Source organism: Neovison vison, chromosome 5, assembly GCF_020171115.1.
Source record: "Neovison vison isolate M4711 chromosome 5, ASM_NN_V1, whole genome shotgun sequence".
Lineage (NCBI taxonomy): Eukaryota > Metazoa > Chordata > Mammalia > Carnivora > Mustelidae > Neogale > Neogale vison.
The window spans coordinates 113611028-113629667 of record NC_058095.1 but is presented as its reverse complement, the minus strand read 5'-3'; the positions used below and the strand labels follow the sequence as shown (position 1 = coordinate 113629667).

Sequence of the window (18640 nt, the reverse complement as noted above, 5' to 3'; positions counted from 1 at the left end):
GGACAGGTTTAAATTATTAGTCATTTGTGAGAAAAATTAAGCTACGATTATAGATGACACCTACTATTTTGTATTTGATACAGCTTCTAGTTATTTCTGTATCTTATTTCAACTCTTGAAGACAACTTCCTTACTGCCATGTAACTGAAATAAAATACAGAAATAAATGAAAACTGCATCAAATATAGTCTAAGATTTGCACCAAAAAAATGTGAATTCTAAAGTAGAAGCTGTCATATTATTTGTCTCTAATATCTCTAATGATTATTTGAACATGTAAAAAAATATATCCTACATTTCTAAATGAAATTTGAATCAAGTATTTGCAGAATCTTTGACGTATTTCTGGAAAACAGCTTGAACACCACTGGAGTAAATCACAACGTTGGACCAAGTAGAAGTCATTCTGAGGTCCTAGCTGAGATTCAGCCATTTGCTAGCTTTGTGGCCTGTGTCTGTTTTATGAAGTGTAAGAGAGGAAAGCGTGCCTTTCCTGTCTCCCTCATGGAACTGTTAGGAGAATTAAGTTGAGTAATGAAATAAATGCAGAGTTTATAAACTACAGAATGCTATATTAAATTATGGTATCATCATCTCGTGCTTTAATCAATTACATTCAAATTTTTTGTTTGACCTTGGCCTGGCTCTTTATCTAGGCTCTACTATTAGCTTTAGCTTTGGATTTCTCTTTGACTTGCTCATTTGCCTTGAAACAGATTCTATTCCACCCCTGGCCCCCTCTTGTCACTCATCTGTGCACCCAGACTGCTCAGCTGTCCTGCCTTTATAACCACAGATTAAAATTTTAGGGGTTTTGCCATAAAGAGGTACAAGAGAGAAAAAAGGACAAAATGTAGTAAATTTGTACTAGTAATATGGTATATTTTTAAGTTTAATTTTTGTTATGAACACTTTCAAACATTCATAAAAGTAGAAAGACTGATATAATGGTTTCCCACCATACCTATCACATGGCTTCAGTATTTATCGAAGTTTTGTCATCCACTCCCACTTTCTTCTGCTATAGTAACTCTAAGCAAACCCCAGAAATCATTTTATTCTATTTTCCGTGTATATACCTAATAATCTTGTTAAAAAGTCTAATATAATTAGTCTAATACAATTAGTAATTCTCTATCTATATACTCCATCCATATCCATTGTCCCTAGTTATCTCAAAGTTTGTTTTAAACAGTTGATTTTTTCAAATCAAAATCCAAACAAGAGGGCGCCTGGGTGGCTCAGTGGGTTAAGCCTCTGCCTTCGGCACAGGTCATGATCCCAGGGTCCTGGGATCAAGCCCCACGTTGGGCTCTCTGCTCTGCGGGGAGCCTGCTTCCCCCTTTCTCTCTCTCTGCCTGCCTCTCTGCCTACTTGTGATCTCTGTCTGTCAAATAAATAAAATCTTAAAAAAAAAAAATCCAAACAAGGTTCAGATATTGCATTTGGGTTATATGTCCCTTTAAGACTTGTAAAGTCTGTAATAGTTCTCCATGCTTAAAAAAAATTTTTTATTAAGGCATGATAACATGAAAATTCTCAGTAGCTTAAGCTGTATTAATTTTAAAATGCTGAAAATACTGATGGAAAAGCTATATTCCATTATCATAACTGATATGTAGGTTAACTAATGTAGTTACTACGGGTTAACCAACATCATGTCAACAGTTCTTTGATTTTGAAATTTTGTCAGTTTGGTATGGTAGCATGAGTTAACCTTCTGAAAATCAGAAGCATTAGTTAGCAGTTATAGATCTCATTTACTAATAAAAATACAAAGCAAAGTTATTAAGTAAATGCAATTTGTTTTGTAGACAAGACTTCTTAGAAAATGGGATCATTGGCCAGAAAAAATAATAAGATTGAAATGATTTCCATAGGATCACAGAATTTCAGACTTGTTATCTATCATAGCGATAATGTAGGCAAACTCCCCCCCCGACTTCCTCACTGAATAAATGAGGTAAGATAATGTAGTTGTTAGAATGTTTCCTCAGAGCATAGAGATAGCTAAGAGTTTTTCTAGATTATGCATTGATACTTGTAAATCATCTTAAATTTCTGATTGTAGCTTTTTTACATCATTTCAGATTCTCATAGGATGACCCCTGCCTGCCCATATGTGCATCTGTTTGGGCACCATTGCCATATTTTCTTAGTATAGTGTTTGCATATTTTACTGTCATTTGCCCCTATTTAAAAATAAGTGGGGGAAAACTGATAAATGAAGATACTGCTGCTATTGATAAAAAGTATAGATCTCATGAATACAGTATAATTGCGATGATAGAGGAAATCATTAAGCTTACTAAATATGGACTTTTGTTAGCTTCAACAGAATATTTGGTGCAGTATCAACTGCATATTTGTGCTCAGCTTGTAAGGAAGAGAACAAAACTAAAGATATAAAATGCTTGGAAATATCTAGTCAAAATTATGGCTAATGTTGATTTAAGATGTAATTAGGGATTATGGGGCGCCTGGGTGGCTCAGTGGGTTAAGCCGCTGCCTTCAGCTCAGGTCATGATCTCAGGGTCGTGGGATCGAGTCCCGCATCGGGCTCTCTGCTCAGCAGGGAGCCTGCTTCCCTCTCTCTCTCTCTCTGCCTGCCTCTCTGCCTACTTGTGATTTCTCTCTGTCAAATAAATAAATAAAATCTTTAAAAAAAAAAGATATAATTAGGGATTAAAAAATTTTATAGCCCTGTGGGAAAATCCACATTCCACTTTCATTTATTTGATTTTTGCACATCTTTTCCAGATGTCTTTATGCACTAAATTAGAGCACTGTATCAGTTGGAGAATATCTTCCATGTTACCATAGCAAATACATCTTAAAATTGTTTTTCTGCAATTTGCAAGTTCCCAGGTGGTATGACTTTGAAATCATGCTATTTTTAGGTAGACATTTTATCTCAACTTCAAGAAATCTACATTCACTATTTAGGTATAGTAAAAAGTTCATTTCTCCAGAGTTTAATATTTTACGTCTTCTAGAATTTAAAACTTATTGGATCCTAAGGTAAACCATTTCTTCTGATCCTTCTCACAACTTACATGGCAAGTCTTCTCTAACACAGAATCATACTCTGTTTCTTCAGTCTCCATCTGTCTGAGCAACATGGCACCTTTGTTGCCCCTTTCATTCCTAGGCTGATTGACCTATAGGCTCTGTCCCTAGGAGTTAGTAAAATACCAGAAAAAGTAGCTATGGTAATGTTATGGCATATGCAATTTTACAAATTTTACAGGAGAAAATCATGTCAAGACGTGTTATATTAATAGCAAGGAAAACATATCTTAGGGTTACATAAAGAGGGAGGACAGTATCTCCTCTCCTTAGAGGTGGGACATCCGAAAGAGACTTTTAGTAAAGCTCATGGAAAAAACTTAGTGACAGCTTGCCTTAATATTTCAAGAAGTTTTGTAAAAGTAGTATACATGAACAACGAAGACAAAACTTGAGGTAAAGCACATGACTTCATCTCTAATAGTAAGCTGGAGTCTCTGGAGAAATGTGAATTAAAAAGCCAGCAAAGAGGTTGAAGGTTAGGAAATATTACTTTTTGTCCAAGCAAAAATCTAGAAATGGTTGCCAAAAAATAGCAAAGAAAGCAAAATTTATTAGGAATAATTCATAATTTATTTTTTAGATGATAAATGGGAAGGTTTGGATTGTGTGTGTGTGTGTGTGTATTGTACCTAATGAATGGCTTAATGTCATAATACTTAAATATCTGGAAACATAATCAGTATGTCCCTCACATGCCAGAGAAAATTGCAAGTTTAATAGAAAAAATAATTGCTGGAATCTGCTTTTTTTTTTCCTTCAAATTTCTCAATCTGTATCCATAATAAAGAGAAATACTTTTATTTTAAAATCATCTGATTTTGTTTTCAAACTCGCTACAAAAAGCTGATCACATGTCATTCTGTTGGGTGGTTTGTAATCCAACCCCAGTCCCTAAGGCTTTTGAAAGACAGATTTTAATTAGTGTTTAGGGTTTCAGATAATTTTTTCTTTTGATCTGTTTCTCTTACAAAGAAACCAAATGTAATTAAAAGCAACAAACAAGTAAAACCATATATTGTTGACACTAACAAGATCTAAATTAAGTTAGTCTTGCGTATGACTGTACTGGTTACCTTAAGGAAAAAAACAAATGGATTTACGGAGAATGTAACTCAATTCAAGTGGCAGCTTGTTTACACAATCCCTCTCCTCTTCAGGAACAGTACACTTTCAAGATACCTGGATCATGAGCAGTAGAGTGACAGTGACAACATTAAGTGACAAATTTATCCTTTTTTTTTTTTTTAACATTGCAAGTCCTGTTATGAAAATATATAAGAGGCTGGAGATAATGCTTTTTTTAATTTTTAGTGATATAATGTATGGCTTTTAAATTTTAAAAAAAATTTTTAATGAGCACCGGGTGTTAAATACACAACTAAGAAATTGTTACTACATCACAACCCAGTGAAATACTATATGTTGGCTAACGGTACATAATGCCTTTTTTTTTTAAAAGATTTTATTTATTTATTTGACAGAGATCACAAGTAGGCAGAGAGGCAGGCAGAGAGAGGGAAGCAGGCTCCCTGCTGAGCAGAGAGCTCCATGTCGGGCTGGATCCCAGGACCCTGAGATCATGACCTGAGCCGAAGGCAAAGGCTTAACCCACTGAGCCACCCAGGCACCCCAATGCTTATATTTTTAATGAGATTTACAAATACTTTCCTCAAGAATTTAATTTAAATATTTGAGTAAGGCTTATTTTGACCTTAAAATGATAATCAGTTAAATTACACAGAACAGAGGTTTTTGGGTTTCTTTTTTTCATTTTATTTTATTTCTCTTCAGTGTTTCAGAATTCATTGTTTATGCACCACACCCAGTAGAGCAGAGTTTATTTATGTGCATTTCCATTTATCACTCAGAATGTCTGGAACTTACTAGTAGTATGTGTAACACAGCACATAGAAGTGTGGGTTTTTTATACAAATGGTACATATATACCTATGCTTTGACAGTTTGCCTAATTGTGCTTGTTTTTAAAATATATTTGTAAATCAAACCAAACCAGTCCACGGGGTTTACTGAATTGCACTTTTTTTTCCTCAAAGGGTACTATGTGAAACTGTAAAGGACTTTGTTGCCAAAGTAGAGAAGGCCTATGAAAAAACGATGGAAAACACCGTTGCCGCAGACGCCATGGCCAGTAAAGTAAGCGGGTCACCTTTAGGGCACACAAGTTTTTTACTGACAACATTGACACTGCCTTGTGTTTCACAGCTAAATTGATCAAATGCCTTTCTTGCCAAAACATCTTAAATCAAGTGAAAAACTACTTTTGAATCAGATGTGAGGGATTAAAATATATTCTATTTTACGGTTACCCTTGCATGTGTAAGAAAACTGTACCACTGATACTGTCCGAAAGCCTGAATTTTATAAACCAACTTGCTTTTCCCATGGATTGACATCCCCAAGGAGAGATGCTCAGCAGCGGGGTCACATGGGGGAAAATGCTGGGCGGCTGGTGTTCCAATGGGGAGAGGAATGGCTTTCCACTTCCAGGCAAACTAGTCATCAGGCTCCTACCTAGTGTGGTTCTTCAGGTTCCCCAGGCATTATGGTCCTTGGCCCCTCTCAGGATACTGTTTCTTGCTTTGTCTTTTTCTTTATAGATTTTTCCCCCCCTTTATGAGCTTTTGGAGGCCAAAGTAAGAACCTTAAAAGCTACTTTCTTTACTTTCATTTATTCTTTGCCAGACATTCTTATAAAAGATTTGGCTTTCTTGGGCTTGCAAAGGAATGCTCTCATATGCTATGGATGGTGGCTTCATTGAGTGAAAGGAAAAGGAAATAGAAATGAACATACATTTGATGTTTTCAGCCTCTTTTTTTCTTATTTTTTTCTGTGGAGAGCTTCAGAAAACAGAAGACCTCTCTAGCCATATTTTTTTTTTCTCCGAACTATTTCTGGAGGAGGAAAGGACAGGAATTGGAGTGGCAATCACAGGTGTATTAGGACATTTGTAGCATCAGTGTCAGCCTCCGTGTTTCTTTACCCTTAGTCATTCGAGAGAAGCAGACAGAAATAAGGGCGGAGTGCATGTGTTTCTTTCTGCATCTTCTTCTTCTTCTTTACCCTTGTGCATTTTCCTTTTTGCTCTTTTTTTGAGCCAGTAAGCCTGTAGGCACCGTTCACCCCTTTCACAACCAAAGCTTTGAAGGAGAGCTTACCAAGAACTCAGACAGACCTGCAGTTTATGATGCTCAAAACGGTACCTTACGTCGATTACTTTAAAAAAAAGTTTACACAATGTTTTATATAAGTATTGCCTAAGTTTTTTGTGGAATGTGTCACTTTGAAGTGAAGTGTTTGTTCTTTTAAGGAAAAATACCTATATAAAGATAATAGAGATTTTGTTTTATGGAAAAATAATTATATAAAGATGGGAGAGTTGGAATATTCTGGAAGCACACATAAAATTTACATAATTGTGCTTTTTTAAAAAAATGATAAATTATTTTGTCTATAGGCTATCAAAAAGTATCCTTTATAATGGATAGCCAATTAATTGGTAAACATTAATATAGGCATCTTTCCTCTAACATCAGAAGTGATTCGCTCAAACTGTCCTTTTCCATTTCCACCCCGTGGAGATTCATTGCTGTATTTTTGTTTTCTTAGTGTTCGGTCCTAAATGAAAAGCTTGAACAGTTGCTTCAAGCTTTGCACACAGATTCCCAGGCTGCCCCCGTTCTCCCAGGCATTCACTCTCTCATCGTAGAAGAAGATACCGTGGAATCTTCCAGTGAAGAATCCTTGTGTGAAAGCAAAGAACAGCTCGTAGATGACCCTGCAAAACCTCCCTCCCAGAAAGCTGTCAAGCCAAAGGAAATAATGCTGCGGGCAAACAGTTTAAAGAAAGCTGTGCGACAAGTCATTGAAGAAGCTGGCAAGGGTACCCGTGAACAAAGTTGGCCTTTGAAGAAGTTAGCTGCGTCCCCATCTTGTAAGCACAGTGGAATTTTCATATTGGTCAGACTGGACACACACACAAAATTTTCAGGCAGGACAGAAGATGAGGCCATTAGAATGAAATTTGAACTAAGTCCTATTTGCTGTTTAAGTAGGATTCACATACGATGTTAATGTGAGGAATGACGTATCAATGATACATAAAATAATATCTCAAAGATAAAAATACACTGGAAACATGGAAAATTAAGTTACAATTCTAAAATTTTAAATATCTTTTACCTAATGGGAATCTGTTGAGTTCTTAAAGAACATCAAACCTGCAAACTACTTTGAAAATACTCTCTTAAATTCATTTCCTAAATGTTTATGTTGCTTTTTAAAGAGTTATAAAGGTTCCACCTGTATTTTAATTTTTTGTATGAATATAATGGATATACTTCTCTTCGAATTTTAGTAGTGGCCTAAAAGTTACCTTTAACATAAAAAATTAATATGCAAGAACACCTTATTCAGGTTGTAACTTATAGATGGACTTGTGTTTCATTCCCGAATTCTTTTATTTTTTTTCTTCTGATAAAAAAGTAATGTTTACAATTTCAAGTATTCAGTTTGATAATCTCTAGTCCTTATGGTTATCACCCCCAAATTTGTTATGTTAGTATTTGTGAATCCGGAATTTCTTTTGCTTTAGGTTTCATTTTTTTTTAAGCATATATTAATATTTATGGATTTTATTTTTACTTGTCCAAACACATTTCTCAGTTATGGATGACCAGAGTGTCCATCCCTGTGAGCCAGTGAGCCAGTCGTTCGATAATGACAGTACAGAAACAGACGAATCTAAAGAAGAGTCCAAAGACGATGACACAAGAGAGTCATCCACTGGTAAGAAAACTGTAACCCTTTTGGAATTAGATAGAATACAATTCTGCTTTTCGTTCGCAAAAGGCTTATCAGTTTGAAGTAAACTTTTTTTTTTTTTTTCCAATTTATTTATTTTCAGAAAAACAGTATTCATTATTTTTTCACCACACCCAGTGCTCCATGCAAGCTGTGCCCTCTATAATACCCACCACCTGGTACCCCAACCTCCCACCCCCCCACCACTTCAAACCCCTCAGATTGTTTTTCAGAGTCCATAGTCTCTCATGGTTCATCTCCTCTTCCAATTTACCCCAAAGCACATACCCTCCCCAATGTCCATAACCCTACCCCCCTTCTCCCAAACCCCCTCCCCCCAGCAACCCACAGTTTGTTTCGTGAGATTAAGAGTCACTTATGGTTTGTCTCCCTCCCTATCCCATCTTGTTTCATGGATTCTTCTCCTACCCACTTAAGCCCCCATGTTGCATCACCACTCCCTCATATCAGGGAGATCATATGATAGTTGTCTTTCTCCGCTTGACTTATTTCGCTAAGCATGATACGCTCTAGTTCCATCCATGTTGTCGCAAATGGCAAGATTTCGTTTCTTTTGATGGCTGCATAGTATTCCATTGTGTATATATACCACATCTTCTTTATCCATTCATCTAGGCTTTTCAGAAGGTAAAGCTTAGATAGTTATGAATACTAAAATAATAACGGTAACATTTAGGTGATTGTCAAATACTCCCACATCCCGCTTTATCATATAATCTGGAGAGTATCATAATAAACTAAGGCTTTTGGAACCAAACATGGCTAAGTATCTTAATTTTCCTGAGGAAAAGGGAAGAAACATCTAAATCAGCAGATTTTAATGTGTTTTTAGCTCATAGATGCCTTAGAGAATTATGGGAAAACTGCACATTGAAGTGAAGTTTTGGGCACATTGTACATGCCCAAAGTTTGCCTTTTAAATCATTGAGCAGTCCCCTGGATTCCATTGATCAACCTGGATGGTTTGCTAATTCTTACTGCTAAATTAATCTTCAAAATCACTGGACATCTAATTACAACCCTATCTCTACTGAAATTACGTTTGCCAGGAAATTAATATGTAGTCACTTGGAGAACATTAATTATTCCTCTGCCTCTTAAGTTTGAAGATGAATTTATACTTTTAATAGTTCAGATTGTATAAGGGAATAATTATTAATTTGCTAGAATAAAGAAAAGCAGAAATTAAAGGATAATGAGGCTGAGAAGATAATATGAAAATAATTGCATGGTACTAATGAAAAGTCAACACTGTTAACTCAGAACTGCAGTGGTTAGGTTTCTGCTTCACTTTCATTACACGTGCACTTGAGTGGATTACTTAATTTCTCAACAGTTTCCTCATTTGTAACAAGGGGATAATGACGTGCCTACTGGTTGTGAAGGTTAGAGTAGTTGATATATATGTGGAGTGCCTAGAATAGTGTCTGGTGCCTTAGTGCTGGAAAGGAGCATTTGCTGTCATTCTCACTATTATCAGTGCTATTCCTCCCACTGCTGCTACTACTAATTATGTCAGCTTCGAAAGACTATCCCTTATTGTATGTAAAACTCTTAGAAACTTTGAATGTAGCCCTTACAGTCTTCACACGTCTGGCATACAACCAGTGTGTACTTATTGGACACCCATAGCCCTTTTAGACTTGAAATGTACTTATGCCAATAGACAGCTCAACTCTCTAACTTTATACCCTGTAGACCTTAAAGGTCAGCCTGTAATCCTATACAGGCATATACTTTATAACCCTCTTGACAGATGGCCGTTTAGCCTTTGGACCACTCGCTTTCCTTTTTGGTTTGTCTTAGATATTTTATTTTATGTGTTTAAGTAATCTCTACATCCAGCATGGAGCTTGAACTCATGACCCCAGGATCAAGAGTCGCAAGCTCTACGGACTGAGCCAGCCGGGCGGCCCCCCATTGACTCTCACTACATCCCATTCTTCAAATCAGCGTTTATTGTCAGAAAGTTTTTCTTTACATTTAGCTTTGTATTTTCCTCCTTCCATTTCTGCGTGTGAGCACACTAATTAATAAAGCTTCATGTATGATCATGGTAACAGTCACAACTGCTGACTTTTGTGTGGTGCTATGTGAGTACCTTAAAAGCAGGCTCGTGTGGCATCCTGTCTTCTTCCCATAACTTAGTATCTTCTTTTCTACATTATCTCCTCAATTCTTTCACCAATTATTAACTCAATTCCAAACTTTGTAGTTTTCCTGGTTGCATTTAATTGGTGAATATCATGTCCCATTTTGAATGCATTCCCCCTGGTATTTCATACTCTAACACACCACACTGATAGCCATACACTACTTATTCTGGACATTTTTTCATGTTAGAAGGACCACTGAAGATTTCTTCTTGGCATGAAGTAATATCTCCTCCTATTTTGTGCAAGTGATTTTTTAAACCTAATTAGAGCAGTACATGCTCATCCCTATGAACTTTTATCTTTTCGATTTGGAGCTGTCATTGCATCCTGTCAAAATCTTTTGAAGCTTGACTGTATCATCTCAAATCGACTTCATCTAGAATTTCATAAGCGGGACTTGTATGTCTTCACCCATTATAAAGCTGACTTAAGTAGGGCTGACAATGGGATTCTTACAGTATGCTGCTTGATCATTTCTATTAAGACAAGGCATGGTTTCTTTGGAGGATTGGTTTTCCAGCACTCATTGCTAATGGTTTTTCAGCTGGCTACCATCCCATCTTACTATTGTCTCATGAACTGAACACTTCCATTGTAGTCTACAAAGAAAGCTAAAAAATAAAGGTAGGCAACTCTAGATACTGAAGTTGAAATAGTCATAAATTTACACACATTGCAACATTTGGTACCTTAATGTTGCAATATTTGTTCTTGTTTTCTAGCTAATAATTCGGTTTAGTGGGAATCAGTAGTAATAGAAGTATTTCTGTATTAAATAATCATTACTTTTTGAAGAGGAGTCATTATATGATTAAATTATGCAATAATTCATATGTCTGAGATGTACAGTGAGGTATATTAATATGATCGATGAGATGTTATGTTTAAGAAGAAACATGAAACATTAATTTAGTTACCATCAATGTTACATCAATCTCAGTCACTAGGACGCTCTCTGGTTTTTATAGGAGATGAATATCAAAAGGTTGTTTTTATTAGAAATTAGCTCTGGGTCTCTCATCTGTCAAAAAAAGGTGGCTGTCTGCTACTTTTCTTTAGTGCAACTGGACTGCTTTTGAAGAAAGAGAAGAGAGTGTAAGATTAATGTGGTTAGTTTGTAATTAGCCTTAGGGAGAGTGAAGGTAATTAAATTTTTAAGTATTTTTAAATTGAATTTGAGGAATACTGTTTTTTTATTTAAACACCTGCCAATAGCTCCTAAATTAGTTAAAGATACTATTTGCTCTCCATTACGTTGCTGTAGTTTAGACAGAATTAAATCTTTTTTGTTGACTTTGAGAGTAATACTCCTTAGGAATAATCTTTTAAATGTATTGAACATTTTAACGAATATGATAGACCTATCTGGGGCAAATTTTTGTTTTGAATATATAGTTAATTGAGAAGTTCAGGAAACATATTGGTTTCATTAAAAAATACTATTTTTCCTTTTATGTATGGAAGACAATGTTAACTCACATTTCACGTATTAGCTCTGGGAATTAATTAATTACATTTGATCGTTCACCCAACATTATGGCAAAAGGATTACACTGGTGGTGTACATTTTAACACATATGTACCATTTTTTAAAATCATCAGGCTTCAGAATTTCTTTTTGTCTTTAAATATGGGTTGGACACATTCAAATTGTGAGTATTACTGACCTTTAGTTATACTATACTTTTTACTAATTTCTGTCTGTTTGAAATGATCTATCTGGATATCTACCTGTGGCTGAATCCCTCCGAACAGTAAATCTCAAAGAAAAAACAATGGTAAAAGAATAGGTAAACACAATGTAATATCTTCAGTTCTGCTCATTGATTTAAATACACATTAAATTATTTTTATGTCCTGAATATATTAGGGCTTGCTTATTCTTATAACTTTATCATTACCTTTTTTTTTTCTTTTTTAATTCATCGGGACTTTTCGCCAATAGTTAAAGCTGCACCTGCACCTCGGTCTCCAGATGGCCGGGCAAGTCGTTCCCCGGCTGACTCTGGCTCTGGTCCCGCTGTGGCAGCTGGCAAAGAGAACCTCCCTGTGCTCAACACCAGAATAATCTGCCCAGGTAGTATAGATTCTGAAATATGGGGTATTTGTAAACATTTCTGTGAAAATGTATTAAGTACTCATTTCTACACACTATAGAAATGTCTTCTTAGAGATAAATGTCCCTTTGGGAGAATGTTCTTGTCACTCTTACAACCAGATTCCAGATCCTTAGACTTGTGTGTGTGTGTGTGTGTGTGTGTGTGTGTGTGTTTAAGAGTTATAACAAGAAGGAAAGAAAGGGGGGTGCCTGGGTGGCTCAGTGGGTTAGGCCGCTGCCTTCGGCTCAGGTCATGATCTCGGGGTCCTGGGATTGAGTCCCGCATTGGGCTCTCTGCTCAGCAGGGGGCCTGCTTCCTCCTCTCTCTCTGCCTGCCTCTCTGCCTACTTGTGATCACTCTCTGTCAAATAAATAAATAAAATCTTAAAAAAAAAAAAAAGAAGGAAAGAAAGGAAGTACTAAAATACATGTTTTGGGGCACTGCCCTGAGAAGTTTTAATTGAGTTATACTAGAATACAGCCCAGGATTCTGCATTTACTAAGCACCCAGGGTAAATCTTATCTTATATTCTACTACCTCTTTGGTATCTCCATAGCTGTCCTCTTTGTTGTGAGCCACAAGACGCTCCGTCATTTTTAGACTAGTAACACTGCTTCCTTTTGGAATATCTGAGACATCCATTCCAGCTCCAATGAGATGAATTGACCTTGAGATTGGGTTAATACTAGTGGAAAGCAAACAACATGTGCAGCTAGGGAGAAGAAAAATAGGAGATGTCTCCGATGTCTCCTTAAACACCAGTTGTTTGACTTAGTGAAAACTCTCCAGATTTATTCCAGAGTTGATTGGACCCAAGTTACACCCTGAAAAGCAGTCTGTCCTACAAGTTCTTTTTAAAGGTGAATCACAATTCAGTAATGATAGTTGGAGACTTCATTATCATACTTTCAGTAGTTGATAGAAGCAAGTAGGTAAAAATCAACAGGGAAATAGAAGACCTGAAAAACATATGAAACAAGCAGACCTACAGAACCCTCCAGCCAACAACAGCAGAATATTCATTCTCAGTCTCATACACATGGAACATTTTCCAGTATGGATCATAAATTAGGCCATCAAACAATTCTCAGTAAATTTAAAAGGATTGAAATTATCAAAGGACGATTTTTGACCACAGTGGAATGAATTTAGAAATCCATAACAGAAGGAAAGTTTGGAAATGTACAAATATGTAGAACTATGTAGGTCAAAGAAAAAAAAAGTCATGAGAGAAATCTTTAAATCCTTTGATGTGAATGAAAACAAAAATACAACACACCAGAACTTACTTGATGCAGCCAAGGAAGTGCTTACAGTGAAATTTAAAGCTGTAAATGCATATATTAAAAAGGTAGAAAGATCTCATAATCTACCTCTGTACCTTAATAAACCGGAAAAGGAAGAACAAGGATGCCCAAAGCAATTAGCAGGAAGGAAATAATCATATTGGTGTGGAAATAAATGACATAGAGAATAGAAATCAATACAGAAAATCAGTGAAACCAAAAGCTGATTCTGTGAACAGATTGACAAATTGACAAGCCTTTACTAGAGTGACCAAGGAATGAAAGAGAAGATTTAAATTACTGAAATCAGGAATGATAGAGGAGAGATGTCACTAACGGCCTTACAGAAATAAGAAGGATTATCAGGGAAAACTATCAAATATTACATGCCAACAAATTAGGTAAGTTCAATGAAATGGACCAACTCCTGGAGACATGCAGACTACCAAAACTGATTCAAAAATGGAAGATCCACTAAACGTATAACAAAATTTCCTGCAAAAAATAGGGCCAGCATGCATAAAGTTTTAGTTAAGGAAGGTGAATAACTCTAGAGATCTGCCATGTCCAACATTGTACTTACAATACTGCCTTGTACACTTAAAAATTTGTTAAGAGGATAGAGCTCATGTTAAGTGTTCTTAAGTGTTCGCAATAGAATAAAAAGTCAAAACAAACAAAATAAATAAATAAAGGAAAGGAAAGAAAGAAATCTATCCCTAAGTCCTGGGCTCACCTAACTCATTTTTCTTTTCTAATGGTTAACTGGTAAGCTCTCATCATTGGTCTACCTCTTAATGATCTTCAAATGAATTCATTTTACATTTTGGTCAGCTTTCCTATTTGCCCTAATAGTAAGGAGGAGTAGTTGGTCTAATCAACTGATAATCTGCCATCATCAAAATAGTGTGTTTACTTTTAGTTTTTGCAAATTCTGGGTTGTTGTGGCTTCCAATGAAACTTTGTTCTCTCGGGATACCTAGGTGGCTCAGTCAGTTAAGTGTCTGATGCTTGATTTTAGCTTGAGTCATGAACTCAGTGTTGTGAGATTGAGCCCTGCATTGGTCTCCATGCCCAACATGGATTCTCTCTTCTCTCCCTCTCTGTCTACCCCTCCCTACTGCACTCTCTGTCTCTAAAAACAAATAAAAACAATGAAAAAACAAAAACTATTTTCTCTCATAAGTCAAAAAGAACAAATGAATGCATAAAAGAAGGAAGGAAAGGAAGGGAGGAAGAAGGAAGGAAGGAAACATTGCTGGTCAAAATATGAAATTTAGAAAATCATTTTGGCAGTTCCTCAAAGAATTAAACACAGAGTTAACATATAATCCAGTAAACTCCTAGTTATAAACCTATGAGAATTAAAATACATGTCTACATAAAAACTTGCACATAACTGTTTATAGCAACATTACTCATAATAGCCACATAGAAGACAACCCAAGTAATTGTCAGTTGATGGAGAAACAAAATGTGCAATATGCAGACAGTGGACTATTATTCAGCCTTTAAAAAGAACAAAGCACTGATAAATGCCACATGAGTGCCTCCTAGCATGTTATGCTAAGAGAGAGAATCTTGACATAAAAAGCCACACATTATGTGATTACGTTTATATGAGATGTCCAGAATAGTCAAATCCATAGGGAAAGAAAGTAGGTTGGTGGTTTCCAGGCTCTGGGGATGTGGGAATGGGTGGAAAGGTAAATGACTACCAACAGGTATGGAGTTTGTTTTGAGAGTAATAAAAAAATGTTCTAGGGACGCCTGGGTGGCTTATTTGGTTAAGTGTCTGCCTTTGGCTCAGGTCATGATCCCAGAGTCCTGGGATTGAGTCCCCCATCGGGCTCCCAGCTCAGTGAGGAGTCTGCTTTTCCTTCTTCCTCTGCCTCTCCCCACCACTTGTGCATGCTCACTCTTTCTCTGTCAAATAAATAAATAAAATCTTAAAAAATATATTCTAAGGTCATACTGATCATTGCACAACTTTGTATATATATACAAATAGCTGAATTATACACTTACTTAGAAGGTGAATTTTATGGTATGTATATAATATCTCAATGAAATATTAAAATAAAAAAGATAAGGAAAGAAAGATAAGGAGCATGTTTGGTTCTGGAAAGGCCTCCATGTCTAGAGGTTATATCTATTTAAACCTGGAACCGTGGGATGACTTTCTGGGCTAAAGCTGTGAATATGGCTAACCTTAAAATATTATACTGTTGGGGGTGCCTGGGCAGTGAAGTCAGTTAGGTCTCCCACTCTTGGTTTGGCTCAGGGCATGACCTCAGGGTCGTGGGATGGAGCCCTGCAACGGGCTCCGCACTTAGGACAGAAAGTCCCTCTCCCTCTACCCCTTCCCCCATCCCCTGTGCTTGTTCTTGCTCCCTCTTCTTCTAAAATAAATGAAAAATAAAGGTTAAAAAAATGAAAATATTATACTTTTCTTTAGGGCAGCCGGAGTCTGGTTCTTCACATATCCAAACTGTTCTTTTTTTCCTTACCAGAACATTTTTTTTTCATTTATTCACTTATTTAGAGATAAAAGAAACTGGCATGACTAAATATGCCATAGCCCATTCAAGACTATGAAATTAAGCTATGAAGTAAAATTCATCTTGATTATTTGATAATCAGCTAAACTTTGAGGCCAAAATAAATAATAATCTTCTAAAAGAGCACACAGTTGAGGAAAGCAGTGTTTGCTCAAGGACTTTTTTCCTACTTTCCTATTGTTTCTCAATTACATATTTTTCCTCATTCTTCTTTTCTTTTTATTGTTCACTTAGGCCCATATTACTCTATCTTCTTTCCAGAGTTTAATTCTTTTGGAGTCAGTAATTAGTTGGGTAGATGATAGCTTTGAACATTGTAACTACTCAGTAGAAAACTAACTAGTTGTTGAAATAAGCTTGAAGTTTTACATATTTAGAGGTAAGATAAATGCTTCATTTTTTATGTTCAAACACTGTGTTTTTCTAAAACTCATAAATATCTGTGTTTAAAATTTTGGATTTACTCTTGACACCAACAGAGTTTTGTGTATGTCAGTTAATTTTTTTTCCAATGATTTGATTTATTGAAAAGAGAGACAGAGAAAGAATGGGGTAAGGGGTGGGTAGGGGCAGAGAGAGAGGGAAAAGGACAAGCAGACTCCCCACTGAGCAGGGAGCCCAGTGCAGGGCTTGAACCCAGAACCCTGAGATCATGACCTGAGCCAAAGGCAGATGCTTAACCGACTGACCCACGCAGGCACCCCTCTGTTAATATTTTTTTGTTGTTGTTGTTTTTGTTTTTTTTTTCCCAATTTATTTATTTTCAGAAAAACAGTATTCATTATTTTTTCACCACACCCAGTGCTCCATGCAAGCTGTGCCCTCTATAATACCCACCACCTGGTACCCCAACCTCCCACCCCCCCGCCACTTCAAACCCCTCAGACTGTTTTTCAGAGTCCATAGTCTCTCATGGTTCACCTCCCCTTCCAATTTACCCAAATTCCCTACTACTCAATATTTTTAATTGAAACTATTATTATTTATGCTTTGAGAGTATGGACATGGTAACTCTGTGACATTCTTGGTAATTCACTCTTTATTGTAAATTCCTTATAGACTACCACTTCATTTGCTATAACAAAGGAAGTAATATTTATTTGTTGAAGTTCTAGAATCACTAGAATGGTAAATGAGAAGCTGTTGCAAAGAGACTCTTATTTGGGTCTTCATCTGCTGCATTTTTATGACAACATATAGATCCTAAGAAGGCTCAAAAATCTGAAAATTACCAGTGTCATAGTTCTTACTTTTGGCTAATGAGAAGAGCAGACACTGAAAAACCATGCTTTGGGGGCAAGGTGCCTGAGACCAGGCCTGAAAACAATGCATTGGCTCTTTCTCTGTCTTTTTCTTAACATGTGATCCTGTATGTATTTATTTTTCTGGCCAGGTTTAAGAGCAGGACTAGCTGCCTCCATTGCTGGGAGTTCTATAATCAACAAAATGTTACTAGCAAATATTGATCCTTTCGGTGCAACGCCATTTATCGACCCCGATCCAGATTCAGTGTAAGAAAATAGTTTTGTAAATATCTTGTTTTGGCTTTTCTTGTTTCTGCTTTATACTAATGGTAACATTGTCAGTGCATTACAAGAAGTTTGGCTCCCCATACAAAAAGGGTCATCAGAAAATTCCAAAAGTTGATATAATGATGAGTACATTGATGCATTGGAAACACAGTGGTTTTCATGATCTGTTCCGGAGGTAGGTCCTGTCCAGCCCCTTGTCTCGGATAACAACACTATGGCAAAGAGACACAGCTGTATTCACTTTTCCCTAGAATAGCATATTCATCGGCACCTTCATAACCATATTTTTGCTATTCCTTTTTCCTCCTTTCTTCTTGGTCTTGCCAAATCGCTCATCTTTCCCCAACCAGCTTGTATTTTTATTTACTTCAAGAAGCTTCTTGGTCCACATGGATCTCTTCCCTTCTTAAAACTACCATTTTTTTTTTGTAAGTTCAATATGAACTTTTACTTCCGTACTTAATTATGCTTTTGTTATATCTCATTTCTCTAATGACAGTCTTCAAAGACAGTAAACATCTTTGTACTTTCCAAAGAAGCCTGAAGAGTGGACTGGACCTGGTCATTTTACCACTCAGTGAATATTTGTCCATTGATAAGAGTACAAGTGGAGAGAAATTTCCTTGCACCTGACTGCAAGGCCCTCCCATTTGTATGTGTGGTGAGGGGCTTACAAAGGAAGCAGAACGAAGGTTTTATTACAATTAATAGAAAAGCATTACCATGACTCTGTCTCTGCTTTGCCTTGCTTACTATCCCTTTATATCATATGTACGAAAAATGACATATATGTACTGGGCTTGTACACATGGCATACGAATAGGAAATAATTCCTGCTAAGTTTTAGTCTCATCTATAAGGCATGGAAGCTTAAATGCTTTTAAGTGCTATTTTGTGTGCAAATTGTAATTGTTGTAATGAATCTGAAGTTGACTTTTATGTACTTTTACTTATTATCACAGAGATGGATATTCAGAAAAATGTGTCATGAACAATTACTTTGGGATTGGATTAGATGCAAAAATTTCATTAGAATTTAATAATAAGAGAGAGGAGCACCCTGAAAAATGCAGGTAATTTTGGTAATAGTA

At 36.3% G+C, this 18640-nt stretch overlaps 1 protein-coding gene across 5 annotated transcripts in view; it reads left to right on the top strand.

Moving 5' to 3' along the window:
• DGKH (diacylglycerol kinase eta) overlaps nt 1–18640 on the top strand; it is a 178479-nt gene that overhangs the window by 135641 nt on the left and 24198 nt on the right. For all 5 annotated transcript variants that reach the window (XM_044249809.1, XM_044249813.1, XM_044249810.1 and 2 more), the window contains 6 exons: nt 5127–5226; nt 6701–7025; nt 7757–7879; nt 12017–12148; nt 17411–17528; nt 18512–18622. In XM_044249809.1, the coding sequence (XP_044105744.1) occupies nt 5127–5226; nt 6701–7025; nt 7757–7879; nt 12017–12148; nt 17411–17528; nt 18512–18622 (909 nt within the window). The remainder of the gene's footprint in view (nt 1–5126; nt 5227–6700; nt 7026–7756; nt 7880–12016; nt 12149–17410; nt 17529–18511; nt 18623–18640) is intronic.